Source organism: Scyliorhinus torazame, chromosome 27, assembly GCF_047496885.1.
Source record: "Scyliorhinus torazame isolate Kashiwa2021f chromosome 27, sScyTor2.1, whole genome shotgun sequence".
NCBI lineage: Eukaryota > Metazoa > Chordata > Chondrichthyes > Carcharhiniformes > Scyliorhinidae > Scyliorhinus > Scyliorhinus torazame.
Window position 1 is genome coordinate 7,907,193 of NC_092733.1, and position 21,178 is coordinate 7,928,370.

At 49.2% G+C, this 21,178-nt stretch overlaps 1 protein-coding gene across 8 annotated transcripts in view; it reads left to right on the forward strand.

Moving 5' to 3' along the window:
• Positions 1-21,178, forward strand: part of LOC140403169 (voltage-dependent P/Q-type calcium channel subunit alpha-1A-like) — a 721,889-nt gene that overhangs the window by 638,705 nt on the left and 62,006 nt on the right. For 7 of the 8 annotated variants that reach the window (XM_072490879.1, XM_072490875.1, XM_072490873.1 and 4 more), the window contains one exon: positions 973-1,086. The exons of the other annotated variant lie outside the window; for it this stretch is intronic. In XM_072490879.1, coding sequence (XP_072346980.1) covers positions 973-1,086 — 114 coding nt within the window. The remainder of the gene's footprint in view (positions 1-972; positions 1,087-21,178) is intronic. 8 annotated transcript variants of the gene reach the window in all.

Sequence of the window (21,178 nt, forward strand, 5' to 3'; positions counted from 1 at the left end):
ATGAGAAGAAAGTTTGTCATAAAAGTGAAAATAAATAATTAAAATAAATGTAAGTGCCTAAATCTTAGTTATGAGATTGGAGAGTTGATCCTGTAATTCGTTACCTAATAGCATTAGGAGGTTCACAAGAATGATCCCTGAAATGAAGAGCTTGTTGTATGGGGAATGGTTGAGGACTCTGGGTCTGTACTCAATGGAGTTTAGAAGGATGAGGGGGGATCTTATTGAAACTTACAGGATACTGCGAGGCCTGGATAGAGTGGATGTGGAGAAGATGTTTCCACTTGTAGGAAAAACTAAAAGCAGAGGACACAACCTCAGACTAAAGGGACAATCCTTTAAAACAGAGATGAGGAGGAATTTCTTCAGCCAGAGGGTGGTGAATCTGTGGAACGCTTTGCCGCAGAAGGCTGCAGAGGCCGTATCACTGAGTGCCTTTAAGATAGAGATAGATAGGTTCTTGATTAATAAGGGGTCAAGGTTTATGGGTAGAAGACAGGGGAATGGGGATGAGAAAAATATCAGCCATGATTGAATGGCGGAGCAGACCCGATGGGCCGAGTGGCCTAATTCTGCTCCTATGTCTTATGGTCTTATTATGAGAATACCACTATCATAAGGGCTGAAGCAGTTCAAGGAAATGATCAACCACCATCTTCTCAGGACACCTGTAAATGGGCAATAAGTATCAGATTGCTAGTACCGCCTAGAATCCAAGGATGACAAGACAAATCACCTCATGTACAGGTTAATTCTTGAGTGTGTGGACCTTCTAAGTTATAATAATACCCCTTTCCTTCTTTTGATGTTTGTTTATGTCAACACATCAAGCATGGAGCAGGGTGTACTGCTTACTATCTGCTATTCCTCAGTACAAATTTGAATGAGGGGCCTTCCAGCTCGCTCAGTTCCAGCTTAAGGCTGACGTTTCCTCCCCTTTAATACCCCCCCAAATTTGGCTTTGTATTGCAGGCTGTGGAGATGCAAGAAATGGGGAGGGACGGCTACTCGGACAGCGACCATTACCTCCCGATGGAAGGCCAAAGTCGAGCAGCCTCCATGCCACGGCTTCCTGCAGAAAACCAAGTGAGCTCAGTGAGATGTACTCTGCTGCATCCTGTATCATTTCCCACTCGTTTGACTCTTTCAATGCAACCAGTGACACAATGTATTCGATGAGTTCTCATTCAAAGCATCACAGTGGAAATCAATTAAATTGTAAACACGTCCCCAAACAAATTGTTCTTTTAGTTAAATTACAGGGCAGAAAATCAGTAACTAAAAAAATGTTTAAAGGGGAATTAACTGTAGAAATTGCAAACAAGAAATCACTGTGTTAATCGGCAGCCAGTTTTGTGGAGCGACATCTGATGCATAGCTTTCAAATACTTGATGATTTTCGTTCAAAATCGCATGTGAGGATCATGTCCTTGAAGGTTATTTAAAGTTCTGTGCAGCTCACACAATGTACACATTATTTGATGGCTATCAGTTAGATCCTGCCCACTGGGTCCTGCCTCATCGGTGCACCAATTTATAGGGGGAAAGGATGAACATTCTCTACCTGAATCTATGTTAAAATGTTATTTATTTCTGGTAAATGTGAGTATAGAACTAATCAGGGACCCACCATTTTACTGCAATTCAATGAGGCTCAAATCATCAACGATAAAGTGAGATTTCAAACGTTAATTCCTAACAAGGAAACATTTACTCCCTTTAAAAGAAAATGTTGTATTTGGGTGATGCAGCACTGAAAGAGTTAAAGTTGCCTTTTTATCTGCATGTTTTCCATTTTCTTTTTGGAAGTTCTCCACCATGACGCGAGCATTCCTGAAAAGGGGATAGGACCTCATTTGCTAGCATTGCGGGAATGCTGAAGATAATCTCTGCCGTACAATTTCCTCTTGGAGTTTGACAGTAAATCTTTAAGATCTTGAACATAATTGGCTCAGTGAAGGCTCTCATCATGATTATTGGCCTCCGATCTTCAAATCAAGTGCTGACGATCATGCTGTATTGACACATTTCAAACAAAAATGTTGAAAACACTCTGAGAACAAAGATATTTCACCAAGAAATCGACAATTACTGTCTTGTTTGAAACAGTGATGTTATTTCTCCCCATCTCCCAAAAATAAGCTCAAAGATTCAGCCCTGTTTGTGACAACAATGAGTGAACATTGGGTCTTTACATACCTGTGGACTGTTCTGAAAGGAATAGTGATTATCCCTCCGTTAAATAACAGATAGAGGACCAACCCACTTATATAAGAAATTATTAATTGAAGACTTTAAATCAAGTTTCTCTTCTTCTCCTCTGGTACTAGGATAGTAAAAACATTCACAATTGTGCTTAGAGTGCCAGACTATTTAGGATGGTTGCGAGAGCCAAAAATCATCCAATGACGACATTTCTGTAGGAGTCGCTAATCCAACTGAACCTCCTACTCCACCAGTAGATGTCTATGAAAACAGACCTTCCAGCAGCGACCCAGTAGACAATGATGGGGAATAGGAACTCTGGCAAAATTAATTTTTGCCTTCACAAGCTCAAAGACACTAAAATCTATTTTTGTGACCTCTGCCCCACCTTAGTAAAGACCAAGTTTCAAACCGACCTGTTCTTCCAAATCTTACAAGTAAATGAAAATCTATCTAGAGCATGATTTCCCCGTCCCCAAGTAATCTGCATTTGGAAGAAATTACAACAATTATAGGTGGTGCTGAAGATGACAATATTTTGAAGGTGATACCTGTGTTCCAAATTGCAATGAACTCTGAAGTCCATTACTGCCTTCGTGAAATTCTTTGTTTTGGTTATTCGGCAGCTTTATAAGCGTTAACTGAGGGCCTGATTTAACTGTGCAAGATGGGTTTTGAGTAAGTTCAAACCAGCCCTCAAGTTACACAACACTCTGTAAATAGTTTTTGGCAAACATCTTTACAGCTTAAACTAGTGACATCTAATGGTAGAACATGACATCTCGTGGTAGATTAAAAGAGGAAAGCTGTCAACTACATAAAACCTGTTCATTAATAGAACTGAAAATAGCGATTCCTGGGCTGAAAGGGAAAAATGTAATCTTCTCTCACATTGAAGCATTCTTTCTCACCCCTTTCCCCTCACATGCCAGTTCCTATATTTATTCTCACTATCTTTATACATTCTCCCCTTCTCCTCCTCTCCTTCCCATTCTATCTTTTCACCAATGTTCACTTGCACTTTCTCTCACGCTTGTTCACTCTGATTAACTCTCTCTATATCTTGCTCTTCACTTTGCTAGCTTATGAATGCTTTCACACTCCTGTTTAGAAAATTTAAGCGGGAGGTGGTCTCCCATTTGTCACAAAGCGCTGGTGAAAGCAGCACAGCGACACTCCCGGGTCCAGCACATATGCTATCAGTCAGTGAGTGAGTGAGAAATTGAACCTTGCTGCGCTGTGTCTTTTGTAGAACAGTGACAGGAAGCAACAATTTCACAGTGCTTAAAATAAATCCGGCACCAATTTTGTTCAGATTGATTTTCCAAGCACCCCCAGCAACAACCTAAAACATGCCTTAGGCTCCTTACACATGGGAATGAGGAGCCTAATGCCTATACCTAGGACTCCTCTCCGAAATGGGAAAGTGACGATTGGAGTGCATGTTATGGCCTATAGAGAGGATGTGCTGGAAATGGCAACATCGGTGCACGCTCTGCTGATGATTTTTCAATGGTTGCTGTGGCAAAAGTAGCAGCCACCATCAAAACTGTAAGTAATCATATTTTTTCAGATTTGTCCGGAGCCAACAGAAGTGCTCCTGAGGAGGGCTGCCAGTTTGCAGTTACTCGCCTCCCAAGTGTCCTACATCCACCCCCACCCCACCCCTCACCTCAGCCCCTGCATCCCAGTGGACAGCATGGTAGCACAGTGGTTATCACTGTTGCTTCACAGCTCCAGGGTCCCAGGTTCGATTCCCGACTTGGGCCACTGTCTATGCGGAGTCTGCACAATCTCCCGTGTCTGCGTGGGTTTCCTCCTAGTTTCCTCTTACAGTCCAAAGATGTGCAGCTTAGGTGGATTGGCCATGCTAAATTGCCCTTCGTGTCCAAAAAGATTGGGTGGGATACTGGGTTACGGGGATAGGGTGGAGGCCTGGCTTAAATGGGGTGCTCTTTCCAAGGGCCGGTGCAGACTTGATGGGCCGAATGGCCTCCTACTGCACTGTAGATTCTATGATTCTCTTGAATTGGAGCAGTCACACTAACAAAATGAGCTGGATGTGAGGAAGCCAGGCTGAGACATGTTGTGGAAAGTCTTGAAGGGTGAAAATTTTATGAAACAAGACAGGCAATAGTCATTGAATTCAGATTAATAGTTGTCACAGTTAAGTGCTGTTAAATAAGTGAATCATAAGTTTGAACCTATTTAAACCCAGTTCTTACAAAACATACTTGATACCAACACCACAGGCATGATTCAGCAGACTTGAGTTAAAGTCCGCTGAACAGCATTTTTAGTGGGGTGTTTCTCGGCACCTGCAGTACTTTCAGCGGCACTTTGCTGGTGTTTTTCACATCAGCGAGGAACTCCCCGTCGAGGCCACTATTTAAGTCATTTCCTGCACTGGGGAGCTGACCACTCTGGGATCGAGGCATCCATCACGATCTCCGGAACCTCCACCTCACCCAACGTACCTCTTCTGGGCTCCTCAAGCACCCCTCACCCCACCTCTTATGAGTCAGGCCCACCCCCTGGCATGGGCAGCCTGGCAGTTCCCCAGCCAGCCTGGTAGTGCCGCATGGTCACACTGGCAGGTGCCTGCATGGCAGTGCCAAGCTATTAGTGCCAAGGTGCCCAGGGAGTGCCAGGGTGCCACCCTGCCCTGTCCCCAACTACCCGGGGGTCTCCAACACCAATCTAACATATCTGCCACATCATCATTGCGAAGCTCAAAAGTGGAACATTGAAGGGTTAAATGGCCCACTCCTCCTATTCCTGTGAACATTTGCTACAAAAGGGATCACACTTGTTTTTCCCACATTTACCAATCACTCGCAATAATGAAACAATTCATAATGCACCAGGCTTCACAAAATGCCACCACGTTGTTTACACATAAGGTCATCAGGCCAAATTGGCAGATGTTTTCTTTTCTCTTGATAAAGACAGTGCTCTTTAAACACATGTTCACAGTGGCTTTGGAACTGTGTTCTCACAAACACTTAATAATTGGAAACAGTTTTTTAATAGATTGTTCAGCAATTTATTATTCTGCATCTTCCTGATAGCTTTCTGAACAGATATTCTTGGAGATCTTCCCTGATGTGATTAGTGTTTGTACTCCAGCATTCACTGATGTAATCATTCTTTCTAAAACCCCTGTACTCTAGAATTTCTAAATACATTTCTGAATCAGTTTTTGGAGCCTTTCTTCCCAATATAATCATAAAATGAAATGCTGATTTAATGGTTGAAGCTCTAACACTGGAGTATTCCAACTGTGGGGCATTCCTGTGTTACAGTGAGGTGATGCCATAGCGTACTTGGTTACGATGGTGTCCAGCATGTTTACTCTCCAAGCAATGATTGGCTGTCAAGCTTTGTGAGTGCAGACATGAAGGTGCCATAATTAGATTAATTAGATCGGTGAGCCTTCAACGACAAGGAAAAACAATGGCTACTTGCTTAAAATATTAGAAGTTTAATGTTGAAAGCTGCTGCATGTAACCCACATTGTGTAAAACTCTTTGAATCAATTTTGCAAAATGATCTCATGCGATTTGATAATTTGGAGCATTCTTTGAGCAACTATAGAATGTGAGGCTTAAGGTAACTTGAATATCAGCTCAAGTGCGGAGATTCTGCTTATTTTCTCCATTCTTACACCAAAGCAACATTGAGTAAGGCCGGAACCCTTTCTAGGCGAAGCAGAAACTGAGTCAATCTGGAAATGAATTCCCCCCCCAGCGTAAATGTTTCCCATCCAAACAATCTGGAAAAGCGGCTGGTCGAGGCAGGAATTTATAATCAAACTTTCCCAAAGGAGACCATCATTTTATTATAATGTTTGCGTTTATATTGTGTCTTATTGCGTCAAAGCAGTCACCAAATTAACTACTTTTGAAGTCCAGTAAATGTTGTTAGTAGGGAAATACCAGTTATTAGTAATGTTAGAAACAAGGTCTGGCATAGCACGTTACTCTTGAATATGGCCAGGGGGGGATCTTTAACCGTCAGAACAGGCAGACATGTTGTTGAGATTCAGCTGAAGAGTATCGCCTCTGACTCGCTTAGCTTATGAACTCAAATCCCTGGAACTTAAATCCACAACTATCTGACCTTGAAACAATAGTGTTACCGCTTGAGCTGACCTGATATCCTGCTGCACACTAGCAATATATATAAACATCATTCCTGAATAGAATTCAATGGGAAATGTGTCATTGGATGTTAAGTGCAACTTCAAACAAACCCTGGTGAACCTAAAGTCTATTTTACATAGCCACTCATTACTGATCACCAGTTTATTTCATCCCCACATCCATTATTTCCTTGAATTGGAATGTTCTTAATGGGAGCTATTCTTCCCAGAGGATTTATCTCACTCTGAATTAGGAAATCCATGTCCACTCTGTAATCATAAAAGAAAACTGTACCACTCTCTTCTGCTTTACAATAACCATTTGTTAGCCTAATAGAAATCTCGTGATTTACCGGCAGTTAGCGCGGCGGGAAATTCCGGTCCCACGCCGACGCACGTGTTTCCCGGTGGCGAGGGCTGCAGTCAATGGGATTTCTGAGACCTTTCGTTCCAGCTGGCGGGATGCCTCCCCCGCCGATAAACACACGGTGGGGTGGTCAGTAAATCCCGTCCAATGTCTCGAAACTCTTTAAGGTGAAAGTGAAACATTTGTGCTAACATATTTGGGATTTTTCCTACCCCTGATCTCCCTTCAGCAGGACCATGTATTTGCTCCTGTGGTGAAGGCTGTGGCAGTGTTGAGGTAAAGTTCAGAATTCTGTATATGTTCCATATAATTCCTTGTGCAGTTTTTTGGCCCCCTGGTCTTATATACAGTCCTATAATTTTGTATACCTTCTATTGTTATGGAGGATCTAAAGACACACAACACAGCTGTAGGTAAAACAAGCAGCAGTTCGTTCAATGCAAGTATTTATACAGGGGAATGCATTCTCATTTCAAAGGTGCGCTGTTTCCATCAATTATTCCGTAAGTTATTTATACCACCTTCTGGGGCGGGATTCTCCGACCCCCCGCCGGGTCGGAGAATCGCCGGGGGCTGGCGTGAATCCCGCCCCCACCGGTTGCCGAATTCTCCGGCACCGGGTATTCGGCGGGAGCAGGAATCGTGCCGCGCCGGTTGGCGGGCCCCCCACCCCCCCCGGCGATTCTCCGGCCCGGATGGGCCGAAGTCCCGCTGCTGGAATGCCTGTCCCGCTGGCGTGGATTAAACCACCTCTCTTACCGGCGGGACAAGGCGGCGCAGGCGGGCCCCGGTGTCCTGGAGGGGGCGCGGGGCGATCTGGCCCCCAGGGGTGCCCCCACGGTGGCCTGGCCCGCGATCGGGGCCCACCGATCCGTGGGATGGGCCTGTGCCGTGGGGGCAATCTTTTCCTTCCGCCTTCGCCATGGTCTCCACCATGGAAGAGACCCCCTCCACTGCGCATGCGCGGGGATGCCGTGAGCGGCCGCTGACGCTCCCGCACATGCGCCGCCCGGCAAAGTCATTTCCGCGCCAGCTGGCGGGGCACCAAAGGCCTTTCCCGCCAGTTAGCGGAGCGGAAATCAGTCCGGGGCGAGCCTAACCCCTCAAGGTGAGGGCTCGGCCCCTCAAGATGCGGAGGATTCCACACCTTTGGGGTGGCACGATGCCGGACTGATTCGCGCCGTTTTTGGCGCCGGTCGGCAGACATCGCGCCGATTGTGGAGAATCCCGCCCCTGATATCTCAGCTTTTTAAAAAATTAATTTTTATTGAGGTTTTCACAAAATATCAACAGCAGAATGAGAAAGAAACCCAATAGAATTAAATACAGAACAAAGTAAAACAACCCCCGTGCCCCCCTCCCCCCTATACATAAACAATAAATTAACACCCCGAACTAACACAAAGCAAACATAGCAAATATATACACCCCTTCAGATCCCCAAGTGTAAACAAACAAAAATAAAATAGAACCCCCGTCCCCCGGGTTGCTGCTGCTGCTGACCATTGTCTACCGTTCTGCCAGGAAGTCCAAGAACGGTTGCCACCGCCTGAAGAACTCTTGTACCGATCCCCTCAAGGCGAATTTCACCCTCTCCAATTTAATAAACCTCGCCATATCGTTGATCCAGGATTCCACGCTTGGGGGCCTCTCATCCTTCCACTGAAGGAGACTCCGTCGCCGGGATACCAGGGACGCAAAGGCCAGAATTCCGGCCTCTTTCGCCTCCTGCACTCCCGGCTCCCCTGCAACCCCAAATATTGCGAGCCCCCAGCCCGGTTTGACCCTGGATCCTACCACCCTCGACACCGTCCTCGCTACGCCATTCCAAAAATCCTCCAGCGCTGGGCATGCCCAGAACATATGGGTGTGGTTTGCTGGGCTCCCTCAGCACGTAACACACCTGTCCTCCCCCCCCCCCCCCCCCCCCCCCCCCCCCCCCCGAAAGAACCGGCTCATCCTTGTCCCGGTCAAGTGTGCCCTGTGCAGCACCTTAAACTGTATGAGGCTGAGCCTCGCGCACGAAGAGGAAGAGTTCACCCTCGCTAGGGCATCTGCCCACGTCCCCTCTTCGATCTCCTCTCCCAACTCCTCCTCCCACTTACCTTTCAACTCCACCACCAAAGCCTCCTCCTCCTCCTGCATCACCTGGTAAGTTTCCGAGATCTTCCCCACTCCAACCCATCCCCCCGAGAGCACCCTGTCCTGTACTGTGCGTGGCAGCAGCCGCGGGAATTCCACCACTTGCCGCCTGGCAAACGGCCTCACCTGTAAATATCTAAAGGTGTTCCCCAGGGGGGAGCCCATACTTCTCCTCCAGCTCACCCAGGCTCGCGAACTTCCCGCCCACAAACAGGTCCCCCAACCTTCTTGTCCTGGCCCTGTGCCACCCTGAAAACCCTCCATCTGTTCTCCCTGGGGCAAACCGGTGGTTCCCCCATATTGGGGTCCACACCGAGGCCCCAACCTCCCCCCTGTGCCGCCTCCACTGCCCCTAGATTTTGAGGGTAGCTGGCACTACCGGGCTCGTGGTATACCTCATTGGAGGGAGTGCCAGCGGCGCCGTTGCCAGCGCCTCCAGACTTGTACCCTCACAGGACGCCATCTCCAGCCTCGTCCTTGCAGCCTCCTCCCCCTCCAACACCCACTTGTGCACCATCGGCGCATTGGCGGCCCAATAGTACCCACAGAGGTTGGGCAGTGCCAGCCCCCCCCCCCCCCCCCCCCCATCCCTACTCGGCTCCAGGAACACCCTTCTCATCCTCTGAGTCCCTCGCGCCCACACAAACCCCGTTATGTTCCTGTTGACCCGCCTAAAGAAGGCCTTCGGGATAAAAATGGGAGGCACTGGAACAGGAACAAAAACCTTGGGAGCACCGTCATCCTGACTGACTGCACCCTACCCGCAAGGGACAGCAGCAACGCGTCCCACCTAGAACATAGAACAATACAGCGCAGTACAGGCCCTTCGGCCCACGATGTTGCACCGAAACAAAAGCCATCTAACCTACACTATACCATTATCATCCATATGTTTATCCAATAAACTTTTAAATGCCCTCAATGTTGGCGAGTTCACTACTGTAGCAGGTAGGGCATTCCACGGCCTCACTACTCTTTGCGTAAAGAACCTACCCCTAACCTCTGTCCTATATCTATTACCCCTCAGTTTAAGGCTATGTCCCCTCGTGCTAGCCATTTCCATCCACGGGAGAAGGCTCTCACTGTCCACCCTATCTAACCCTCTGATCATTTTGTATGCCTCTATTAAGTCTCCTCTTAACCTTCTTCTCTCTAATGAAAACAACCTCAAGTCCATCAGCCTTTCCTCATAAGATTTTCCCTCCATACCAGGCAACATCCTGGTAAATCTCCTCTGCACCCGTTCCAAAGCCTCCACGTCCTTCCTATAATGCGGTGACCAGAACTGTACGCAATACTCCAAATGCGGCCGTACCAGAGTTCTGTACAGCTGCAACATGACCTCCTGACTCCGGAACTCAATCCCTCTACCAATAAAGGCCAACACTCCATAGGCCTTCTTCACAACCCTATCAACCTGGGTGGCAACTTTCAGGGATCTATGTACATGGACACCTAGATCCCTCTGCTCATCCACACTTTCAAGAATTTTTCCATTAGCCAAATATTCCACATTCCTGTTTTTCCTTCCAAAGTGAATTACCTCACACTTCTCGACATTAAACTCCATTTGCCACCTCTCAGCCCAGCACTGCAGCTTATCTATATCCCTCTGTAACCTGCTACTTCCTTCCACACTATCGACAACACCACCGACTTTAGTATTGTCTGCAAATTTACTCACCCACCCTTCTGCGCCTTCCTCTAGGTCATTGATAAAAATGACAAACAGCAACGGCCCCAGAACAGATCCTTGTGGTACTCCACTTGTGACAGAACTCCATTCTGAACATTTCCCATCAACCACCACCCTCTGTCTTCTTTCAGCTAGCCAATTTCTGATCCACATCTCTAAATCACCCTCAATCCCCAGCCTCCGTATTTTCTGCAATAACCTACCGTGGGGAACCTTATCAAACGCTTTGCTGAAATCCATATACACCACATCAACTGCTCTACCCTCGTCTACCTGTTCAGTCACCTTCTCAAAGAACTCGATAAGGTTTGTGAGGCATGACCTACCCTTCACAAAGCCATGCTGACTATCCCTGATCATATTATTCCTATCTAGATGATTATAAATCTTGTCTCTTATAATCCCCTCCAAGACTTTACCCACTACAGACGTGAGGCTCACCGGTCTATAGTTGCCGGGGTTGTCTCTGCTCCCCTTTTTGAACAAAGGGACCACATTTGCTATCCTCCAGTCCTCTGGCACTATTCCTGTATCCAATGATGACATAAAAATCAAAGCCAATGGTCCAGCAATCTCTTCCCTGGCCTCCCAGAGAATCCTAGGATAAATCCCATCAGGTCCCGGGGACTTATCTAATTTCAGCCTGTCCAGAATTGCCAACACCTCTTCCCTACGTACCTCAATGCCATCTAATCTATTTACCTGGAGCTCAGCATTCTCCTCCACAACATTATCTTTTTCCTGAGTGAATACTGACGAAAAATATTCATTTAGTATCTCGCCTATCTCTTCAGACTCTACACACAACTTCCCATCCCTGTCCTTGACTGGTCCTACTCTGTCCCTAGTCATTCGCTTATTCCTGACATACCTATAGAACGCTTTTGGGTTTTCCTTGATCCTTCCTGCCAAATACTTCTCATGTCCCCTCCTTGCTCGTCTAAGCTCTCTCTTTAGATCCTTCCTCGCTACCTTGTAACTATCCATCGCCCCAACTGAAACTTCACACCTCATCTTCACATAGGCCTCCTTCTTCCTCTTAACAAGAGATTCCACTTCTTTGGTAAACCACGGTTCCCTCACTCGGCACCTTCCTCCCTGCCTGACCGGTACATACTTATCAAGAACACGCAGTAGCTGATCCTTGAACAAGCTCCACTTATCCAGTGTGTCCAACACTTGCAGCCTACTTCTCCACCTTATCCCCCCCAAGTCACGTCTAATGGCATCATAATTTCCCTTCCCCCAGCTATAACTCTTGCCCTGCGGTGTATACTTATCCCTTTCCATCCTTAACGTAAACGTCACCGAATTGTGGTCACTGTCCCCAAAGTGCTCACCTACCTCCAAATCCAACACCTGGCCTGGTTCATTACCCAAAACCAAATCCAATGTGGCCTCGCCTCTTGTTGGCCTGTCAACAAACTGTGTCAGGAAACCCTCCTGCACACACTGTACAAAAAACGACCCATCTAATGTACTCGAACTATATCTTTTCCAGTCAATATTTGGAAAGTTAAAGTCTCCCATAATAACTACCCTATTACTTTCGCTCTTATCCAGGATCATCCTCGCCATCCTTTCCTCTACATCCCTAGAACTATTTGGAGGCCTATAGAAAACTCCCAACAGGGTGACCTCTCCTTTCCTGTTTCTAACCTCAGCCCATCCTACCTCGGAAGATGAGTCCCCATCTAGCATCCTCTCCGCCACCGTAATACTGCTCTTGACTAGCAGCGCCACACCTCCCCCTCTTTTGCCTCCTTCTCTGAGCTTACTAAAACACCTAAACCCCGGAACCTGCAACATCCATTCCTGTCCCTGCTCTATCCATGTCTCCGAAATGGCCACAACATCGAAGTCCCAGGTACCAACCCATGCTGCCAGTTCCCCTACCTTATTTCGTATACTCCTGGCATTGAAGTAGACACACTTCAAACCACCTACCTGAACACTGGCCCCCTCCTGCGACGTCAAATCTGAGCTCCTGACCTCTATACTCTCATTCTCCCTTACCCTAAAACTACAATCCAGGTTCCCATGCCCCTGCTGCATTAGTTTAAACCCCCCCAAAGAGCACTAACAAATCTCCCCCCCAGGATATTTGTGCCCCGCAGGTTCAGATGTAGACCATCCTGTCTGTAGAGGTCCCACCTTCCCCAGAAAGAGCCCCAGTTATCCAGAAATCTGAATCCCTCCCGCCTGCACCATCCCTGTAGCCACGTGTTTAATTGCTCTCTCTCCCTATTCCTCATCTCACTATCACGTGGCACGGGCAACAACCCAGAGATAACAACTCTGTTTGTTCTAGTTCTGAGCTTCCATCCTAGCTCCCTGAAAGCCTCTTGAACTCCTCCTCCATTTGGTCCACCAGCCTCGTGAAATTAAGTCTATGCAGGGCCCCCCAGCTCCTGGCCACCTGCACCCCCAAATACCTGAAGCTCCTCTCCGCCCTTTTTAGTGGGAGCTCGCCAATCCCCCTCTCCTGGTCCCCTGGGTGAACCACGAACAACTCGCTCTTCCCCATGTTGAGCTTGTACCCTGAGAAATCCCCGAACTCCCTGAGGATCCTGATTACCTCCGGCATTCCGCCCACCGGGTCCGCCACATACAGCAGCAAGTCGTCCGCATAGAGCGACACCCTATGCTCCTTCCCACCCCGCACCAACCCCCTCCAGTTCCTCGACTCCCTCAGTGCCATAGCCAGGGGTTCAATCGCCAGTGCGAAGAGCAGGGGGGACAGGGGACAGCCCTGGCTCATCCTTCGATGCAACCGAAAGTACTCAGACCTCCTCTTGTTCGTGGCCACACTCGCCATCGGGACCTCGTACAACAGCCTAACCCACCTGACAAACCCCTCCCCAAACCCGAACCTCTTCAGCACCTCCCACAAGTACCCCCACTCTACCCTATCGAAGGCCTTCTCAGCGTCCATTGCCACCACTATCTCCGCCTCCCCCTCCATCGCAGGCATCATAATAACGTTCAGGAGCCTCCGCACATTCGCGTTCAACTGCCTCCCCTTCACGAACCCCGTCTGGTCTTCGTGGATCACCTGCGGCACACAATCCTCAATTCTCGTGGCTAAGACCTTCGCCAGCACCTTGGCATCTATGTTTAACAACAAAATCGACCTGTAAGACCCACACTGCAGGGGATCCTTGTCCCGCTTCAGGATCAAGGAGATCAGTGCCCGGGACATCGTCGGGGGCAAAGCCCCCCCCTCCTCTCCCTTGCCTCATTGAAGGTCCTAACTAGCAACGGGCCCAACAGGTCCACATATTTCTTGTAGAATTCGACCGGGAAACTGTCCGGCCCCGGTGCCTTCCCTGCCTGCATGCTCCCTATCCCTTTGGCCAGCTCCTCCAGCCCAATCGGGGCCCCCAATCCCGCCACCAGTCCCTCCTCCACCTTCGGAAACCTCAATTGGTCCAAAAGGCGGCCCATCCCTCCCTCCTCCAGTGGGGGCTCGGACCGATACAGTTCCTCATAAAAGTCCCTGAAGACCCTATTGATGCCAACCCCACTCCGCAACACACCCCCTCCACTATCGTTAACACCCCCGATCTCCCTCGCCGCGTCCCGCTTCTGGAGCTGATGCGCCAGCATCCGACTTGCCTTTTCCCCATACTCATAAATCGCCCCCTGGGCCTTCCTCCACTGCACCTCCGCCTTCCTGGTGGTCAACGGGTCGAATTTGGCCTGGAGGCTACGCCTCTTCCTCAACAATCCTTCCTCGGGCACCTCCGCATACCTCCTGTCTACCCCCACCAGCCTCTCCCTCTCCCTCTGCTCTCTCCTCGCCTTGTGGGCCCTAATGGAGATCAGCTCTCCCCTAACCACCGCCTTCAGCGCCTCCCATACCATCCCCACTCGGACCTCCCCATTATCGTTGGCCTCCAGGTATCTCTCTATGCTTCATCGGACCCGCTTACTCACCTCCTCGTCCGCCAACAGCCCCACCTCCAAGCGCCACAACGGGCGCTGGTCCCTCTCCTCCCCCAGCTCTAGGTCTACCCAATGCGGGGCGTGATCCGAAATGGCTATCGCTGAGTACCCGGTATCCTCTACTCTCGCTATCAGTGCCCTACTCATAATAAAAAAGTCGATCCGGGAATAAGCCTTATGGACATGCGAGAAGAATGAACATTCCCTAGCTCCCGGCCTTGCAAATCTCCAAGGGTCCACCCCTCCCATCTGGTCCATAAATCCCCTCAGCACTTTAGCCGCCGCCGGCTTCCTACCCGTCCTAGACCTGGAGCGATCCAGTGCCGGATCCAACACCGTGTTAAAGCCATTATCAGGCCCCCCACTTCCAAGTCCGGGATCCGACCCAACATGCGCCGCATTAAACCCGCATCGTCCCAGTTCGGGGCGTACACATTGACCAGCACCACCCTCTCCCCTTGCAGCTTACCACTTACCATTACGTACCTGCCGCCATTTTCTGTCACAATGCTCGACGCCTCGAACGACATCCTCTTTCCCACCAAGATCGCCAGCCCCCGATTTTTGGCATCCAGCCCCGAATGAAACACCTACCCCTTCCTCAATCTTAACTGCTCTGCCACCTTCAGGTGTGTCTCCTGGAGCATGACCACATCCGCCTTCAGCCCCTTCAGGTGCGCGAACAACCGGGCCCGCTTGACCGGCCCGTTGAGTCCCCTTACATTCCAGGTTATCAGCTGGATCAGGGGCTACCCGCCCCCCTCCCCCGCCGACTAGCCATAACCCCTCCTCGGCCAGCCACGCGCCTGCACCCCACGCTCGGCCCGTTCCCCACGGCGGCAGACCCCCATCCCAACCCCCTCTACTCGCTCCAGCTCCCCCTTGACCATACCAGCAGCAACCCGGTAGCTAGGACCCCGCCTAGCTGCTCTGCTCCCCTATTGCACTCCCGCAAGTCAGCTGACTCCTGTTGACCACGGACACTCCCGCCTTTCCTTCGACTCCTCCCATTGTCGGACATACCCTCCTCCTCCATTACCCATCAGCAGGCTCTCCGCCTACCACCTTCCATCCCAAGCGCGGGAAACAACCCTCGCTTCCCCGCCCCGGCCCCGCCCCCTCTAGCCTTCAACGCGGGAAAAAGCCCACGCTTTCCACCTGCCCGGCCCCGCCACCTCTGACGCAGTTCCTTTTACAGGCCCAGTCCCCTCACCCCCGACTTGGGCCTCACCCTCCCCCGCGGGGCCCCATCCCCCCTACTGGCCATCCACCCCTACTCCATTTATTTCCCCCCCTCCAAGAGCCCACCCGACAGACCCAACCAAACCAAAACAGTGCCCAACCCACCCTAACCACCCACACCGAACCAAAAAGAAACAAGAGCAAAGAACCCCCCCTCAAAATGTAACACACCAAAAGCAATCCCCAACCACCCATCCCGACCCTCAGTTTGTGTCCAGCTTCTCGGCCTGAACAAATGCCCACGCCTCCTCCGGAGACTCAAAATAATGGTGCCGGTCCTTGTAGGTGACCCACAGTCGCGCCGGCTGCAGCATACCAAACTTCACCCCCTTGTGCAGCACCGCCTTCGCCATGTTGTACCCAGTCCTCTTCTCCACCTCCGCACTCCAGTCCTGATATATTCGAACCTCCGCGTTCTCCCACCTGCTGCTCCTCTCCTTCTTGGCCCACCTGAGCACGCGCTCCCGATCAGCGAACCGATGAAACCGCACCAGCACCGCCCGCGGCGGCTCGTTAGCCTTGGGCCTCCTCGCCAGCACTCTATGGGCCCCTTCCAGCTCCAGGGGCCCCTGGAAGGACCCCGCTCCCATCAGCGAGTTTAACATGGTGACCACATAGGCCCCCACGTCCGACCCCCCCAGCCCCTCTGGGAGGCCCAGAATCCGCAAATTCTTCCACCTCGACCGGTTCTCCATCTCCTCGAAACGTTCCTGCCATTTCTTGTGGAGCGCCTCGTGCGCCTCCACCTTTACTGCAAGGCCTAAGATCTCGTCCTCGTTGTCGGAGATCTTTTGTTTGACCTCGCAGATCGTCACCCCCTGGGCCGTCTGGGTCTCCAGCAGCTTGTCGATAGAAGCCTTCATCGGCTCCAGCAGGTCCGCTTTGATCTCCCTGAAGCCGCGCTGGATAGCCTCCTGCTGCTCCTGCACCCACTGCATCCACGCTGCCTGGTCCCCGCCCGCCACCATCTTGCTCTTTTTCCCTCGCACTTTCTTTGGGTTCACCACCACTTTTTTAGTCGGCCCGCTCCTGGTCCAAGCCATACACTATCGGGGGAATATTGCAATCTCCTCCCCACACCGGGAAATGGGGGCCCTGAAAAGAGCCCAAAATCCGTTCCAAGCGGGAGCTGCCGAACGTGCGACTTAGCTCTGCATAGCCGCAACCAGAAGTCCAATATCTCATCTTCAACTCACAATTTATTATTTTGTATATCTAGTTTGGTCGGTCCACAATTACAGATGAGTTTACAAGGTAGTCATGGATAACCTAGCCTTTAACACAAACAGTGCCCATATTTTACTGCAGTGCCCAGTCATCTGCATATCTTAGCCTGCCCTGAGCTCAAGCAAGCAATTTTATCACAGTATAACTCCGAGCTAATACATCAACTTATTCACATTCCTTTACTTATCATGGACTGGCCCATATACAGGTTAGTCATTAACCTTCTTGCCTGGCCAAAGGTTCACCTTCCCTACCACACCCACTCTAGTTTACTTTGTTACTGCAAATACTCATAAACCAGAAACTTGGTCAAGCCTGGGTGACCCCATGATAGACCATGATACGGCACTTGAGTGTAGAGGTGGAGGAAGGCAATGTTACGGAGCTGGAAGTGGGTGGTGTAAGAATCTGATACTAATTATAGTTTTCAACTTAAACGTTTCATTGTGTTGGATCAAGGCCAGAACTTTCCGATTTATTTTCAGTGTTGCCTCGGGCAGGAAAAGCAGAGGGCATCCCACCAGCTGCCTTGCTGGCTATTCCTGTCATGTTTTTAAATACTTTGTGGGGGAAAAAAGGAAGGGGTGGGTCCCACAAAGTCATGCTGGTGGGGGTGGGGGAGCTCATTCACCCGCACAGGGCACCCCATTTTAAGCATCAAATTTAATAAACAGACACGTGATAGAACCCTCCACCCCCGGCAGGTGCCTCTCTCCCTATGGACATGGAACCCCTCCCACAAACCACCCCCACCCCCCTTGGCACTGCCCATGGCAGGGGGATCAGGGATAATCGAGCAGTTCCACCACAAAGAAGCCGATTTGAGGCTCCCACTCGATTCTCCACTCCCTCTGCCGTTCCTGCCTCTGAAAACAGGGGCGGAAAATTCCCTCTCTCCCCCCAGCCCTTTGATTATGGTCAGTGTCTTTAAGTAGCAGTCAGACAGAGAGATAAGCGCAATTGTCCAGCTTTTCCTCTGGGACCGGACCATTCTCAATTCTATCAATTATGAAGAAAAGATTAAGGTTTTTATATGTCTCCAGCCATGCATTCTGCCCTTGGAAGATATCTTCCCTTCTGATTCCTATCAAAGCACTGGATGCCAACGATCTAGAGCTTCTTTTTGTGAATTGTACTGACAAAGCTTTCATCAACAGACACAAAGCACACATTCTACATTAGCAGCAGAGCCCGCAATGTGATAGACTGATTTATCAAACCCTACAGCATCCTCGGAATAAACAATTTAACCACTTCATTATTTCCAGCTACAGTACGAATCCAAAATCTATCAATGAGATAAAAATAAAGCATAAATATTAATCTTATGAAATTTTAAGAATTTTGTCCTGGGTCCTAGGTCTTACGGGCTTGATAGTAGTTGGGTTCGTGGAGTGTTCATACAGAAGGTTAGATGAGACAATTTAAGTTTTATGTAAACAAATAAGTTTAATATTATAAGAAAGCATGCAATTTTATTGGTTATACAAAGAAAATAAATCAGAAAATAAACGACACGGTGGCACAGTGGTTAGCACTGCTGCCTCACAGCTCCAAGGTCCCAGGTTCAATTCCGGCCTTGAGTGACTGTGTGGAGTTTGCACTTCCTCCCCGTGTCTGGGTGCGTTTCCTCCGGGTGCTCCGGTTTCCTCCTACAGTCCAAAGCTATGCAGGTTAGGTAGATTGGCCATGCTAAATTGCCCTTAGTGTCCAAAAAGGTTAGGTGGGGTTACTGGGTTACAGGGATAGGGTGGAGGTGTGGGCTTAAGTGGGGTACTCTTTCCAGGGCCGGTGCGGACTCGATGGGCCGAATGGCCTTCTTCTGCACTGTAAATTCTACGATTCTATGATATATCCTGAAAAGAGAAGATAACTCATAATTTCTATGAGAGAATCCAAACTTCAACCTCTACTTAATGTAACTACGAGACTTTCAAAGAGATCCAGGGTATCCCTCAAATATCAAAATAAAATATTACCTTGATCCCCAAGAGTGCGAGACCCATTGATCTATGGATCTGAAGTGGAGGACCAACAACTCTCCCCTCACAAATCTATTTTCAAATGGGGAGATGCTTAGGAAATCAGAAGCACAAAGGGACTTGGGAGTCCTTGTTCACGATTCTTTTAAGATTAATGTGCAGGTTCAGTCGGCAGTTAGGAAGGCAAGTGCAATGTTAGCATTCATGTCAAGAGGGCTAGAATACAACACCTTCTGAGGCTGTATAAGGCTCTGGTCAGACCCCATTTGGAGTATTGTGAGCAGTTTTGGGCCCCGAATCTAAGAAAAGATGTGCTGGCCTTGGAAAGGGTCCAGAGGAGGTTCACAAGAATGATCCCTGGAATGAAGAGCTTGTCGTATGAGGAACGGTTGAGGACTCTGGGTCTGTACTCGTTGGAGTTTAGAAGGATGAGGGGGGATCTGATTGAAACTTACAGGATACTGCGAGGCCTGGATAGAGTGGACGTGAAGAGGATGTTTCTACTTGTAGGAAAAACTAGAATCAGAGAACACAACCTCAGACTAAAGGGACGATCCTTTAAAACAGAGATGAGGAGGAGTTTCTTCAGCCAGAGGATGGTGAATCCGTGGAACTCTTTGCCACAGAAGACTGTGGAGGCCAAATCACTGAGTCTTTAAGACAGAGATAGATAGGTTCTTGATTAATAAGAGGATCAGGGGTTATGGGGAGAAGGCAGGAGAATGGGGATGAGAAAATACCAGCCATGATTGAATGGCGGAGCAGACTCGATGGGCCGAGTGGCCTAATTCTGCTCCTATGTCTTATGGTCTTATGGTCTAACAATTCAAATTATGTTGAGATATTTATGATGAATGTTTTGGTGTTGCATAACTAAAAGGTGGTGTGGAAGATGGCCATTCACTCAATAATAGAACGCCCCCAATCATTATCCCATATTAGGGATAATAGGCCTTCCTACTGTAATTAGGTTGCCCATTCAATTTCTAAGAATGTTTTTCATTTCTTGAAAAATTAAGCTTGGGTAAAGGTCATGTTGGTCAATCTGTTTGGTCAACGTATTGCGTCTAGTAAGATAATAAGACTTGGGGCCCAGTGTTTCCTTATCAGATTGTGGTTTTACCTATCAGAACTCGCATTGTACTTTTGTGCAAGTTGTCACTACAAGGATCCGCTGGATAGTGGCTTTTAGAGTGCGTGTAATCTTTATCAGCAATACCACATTGATGTGAAGGGAGTCAATAATGTTGTGTTTGGTCAATTTTGCCCTTCGAAGAATGCAGCTGGCTGTAGGTTTTACTGAAGAGTACATTTTCAGTTAATTTCTTGTATCTATCCCATATAGTTTAGCCTTTAGTCCTTCACAATGCCTCCCACCCACCTACCTGTTCAAGAGCAAAGTTGTCAGAGACTGGAAGCAGATTTCCTTCCCATCTACTTGGCCAGCAGATGAATTGCAAATACATGGAGGAAATTGAATAAATTATACTGGAGCTTTGGTTTTGGTGGTTAGTAAACTGCCTAGCCTGCCACTGAGCCACATAGGTCAAGAAGGCACGAGTTAATCCCTGTTCGGCATCATTACTGGTCTCACTCTAAGCACTGGTGAAAACATTGAAATTACCTTCAGAGGGCATGATTCAGCAACCCCATAAATCATGACATGCTCCACGCCAGGCGCCGGGCAAATCACAAGTCACCCGACTTGCTTCTCCCGGCGCAATCTGGATCTCACCCTCGCTGGGCGAGATCCAAGTCTGCATATTTAGCTCATTGAAGTACCCAGATGCCAGATTCACCTGATATTCAAATGTCGCCTCTGGGAGACCTCACCAAGATGCCGTTGACTACTGGTCCACACAAACAGGGACCAGACGTAAGGAGCGGGATTCTCCGAAATGGAGGCAGAGTGTTCGCGCCGTTGTGAACGCCGTCGAGGTTCACGACGGCGCGAAACGGCCCCTATCCCGACCGATTCAGGGTCCGATAATGGGCTAGGATCGGCGCCGCATCATTTACACACGCCAGGCCTTGGCGCCACGTAAAAGCGGCGCCGCATACATGACGCGGCCGGTGCCGCATAACTGCCGTCACCCGCGCATGCGTGGTTGCCGTCCTCTCCGAGTCCGCCCCGCAAGAAGATGTCAGACGGATCTTGCGGGGCTGCGGAAGAAAGGAGGTCCTCCTTCAGAGAGGACGGCCCGACGATCGGTGGGCACCGATCG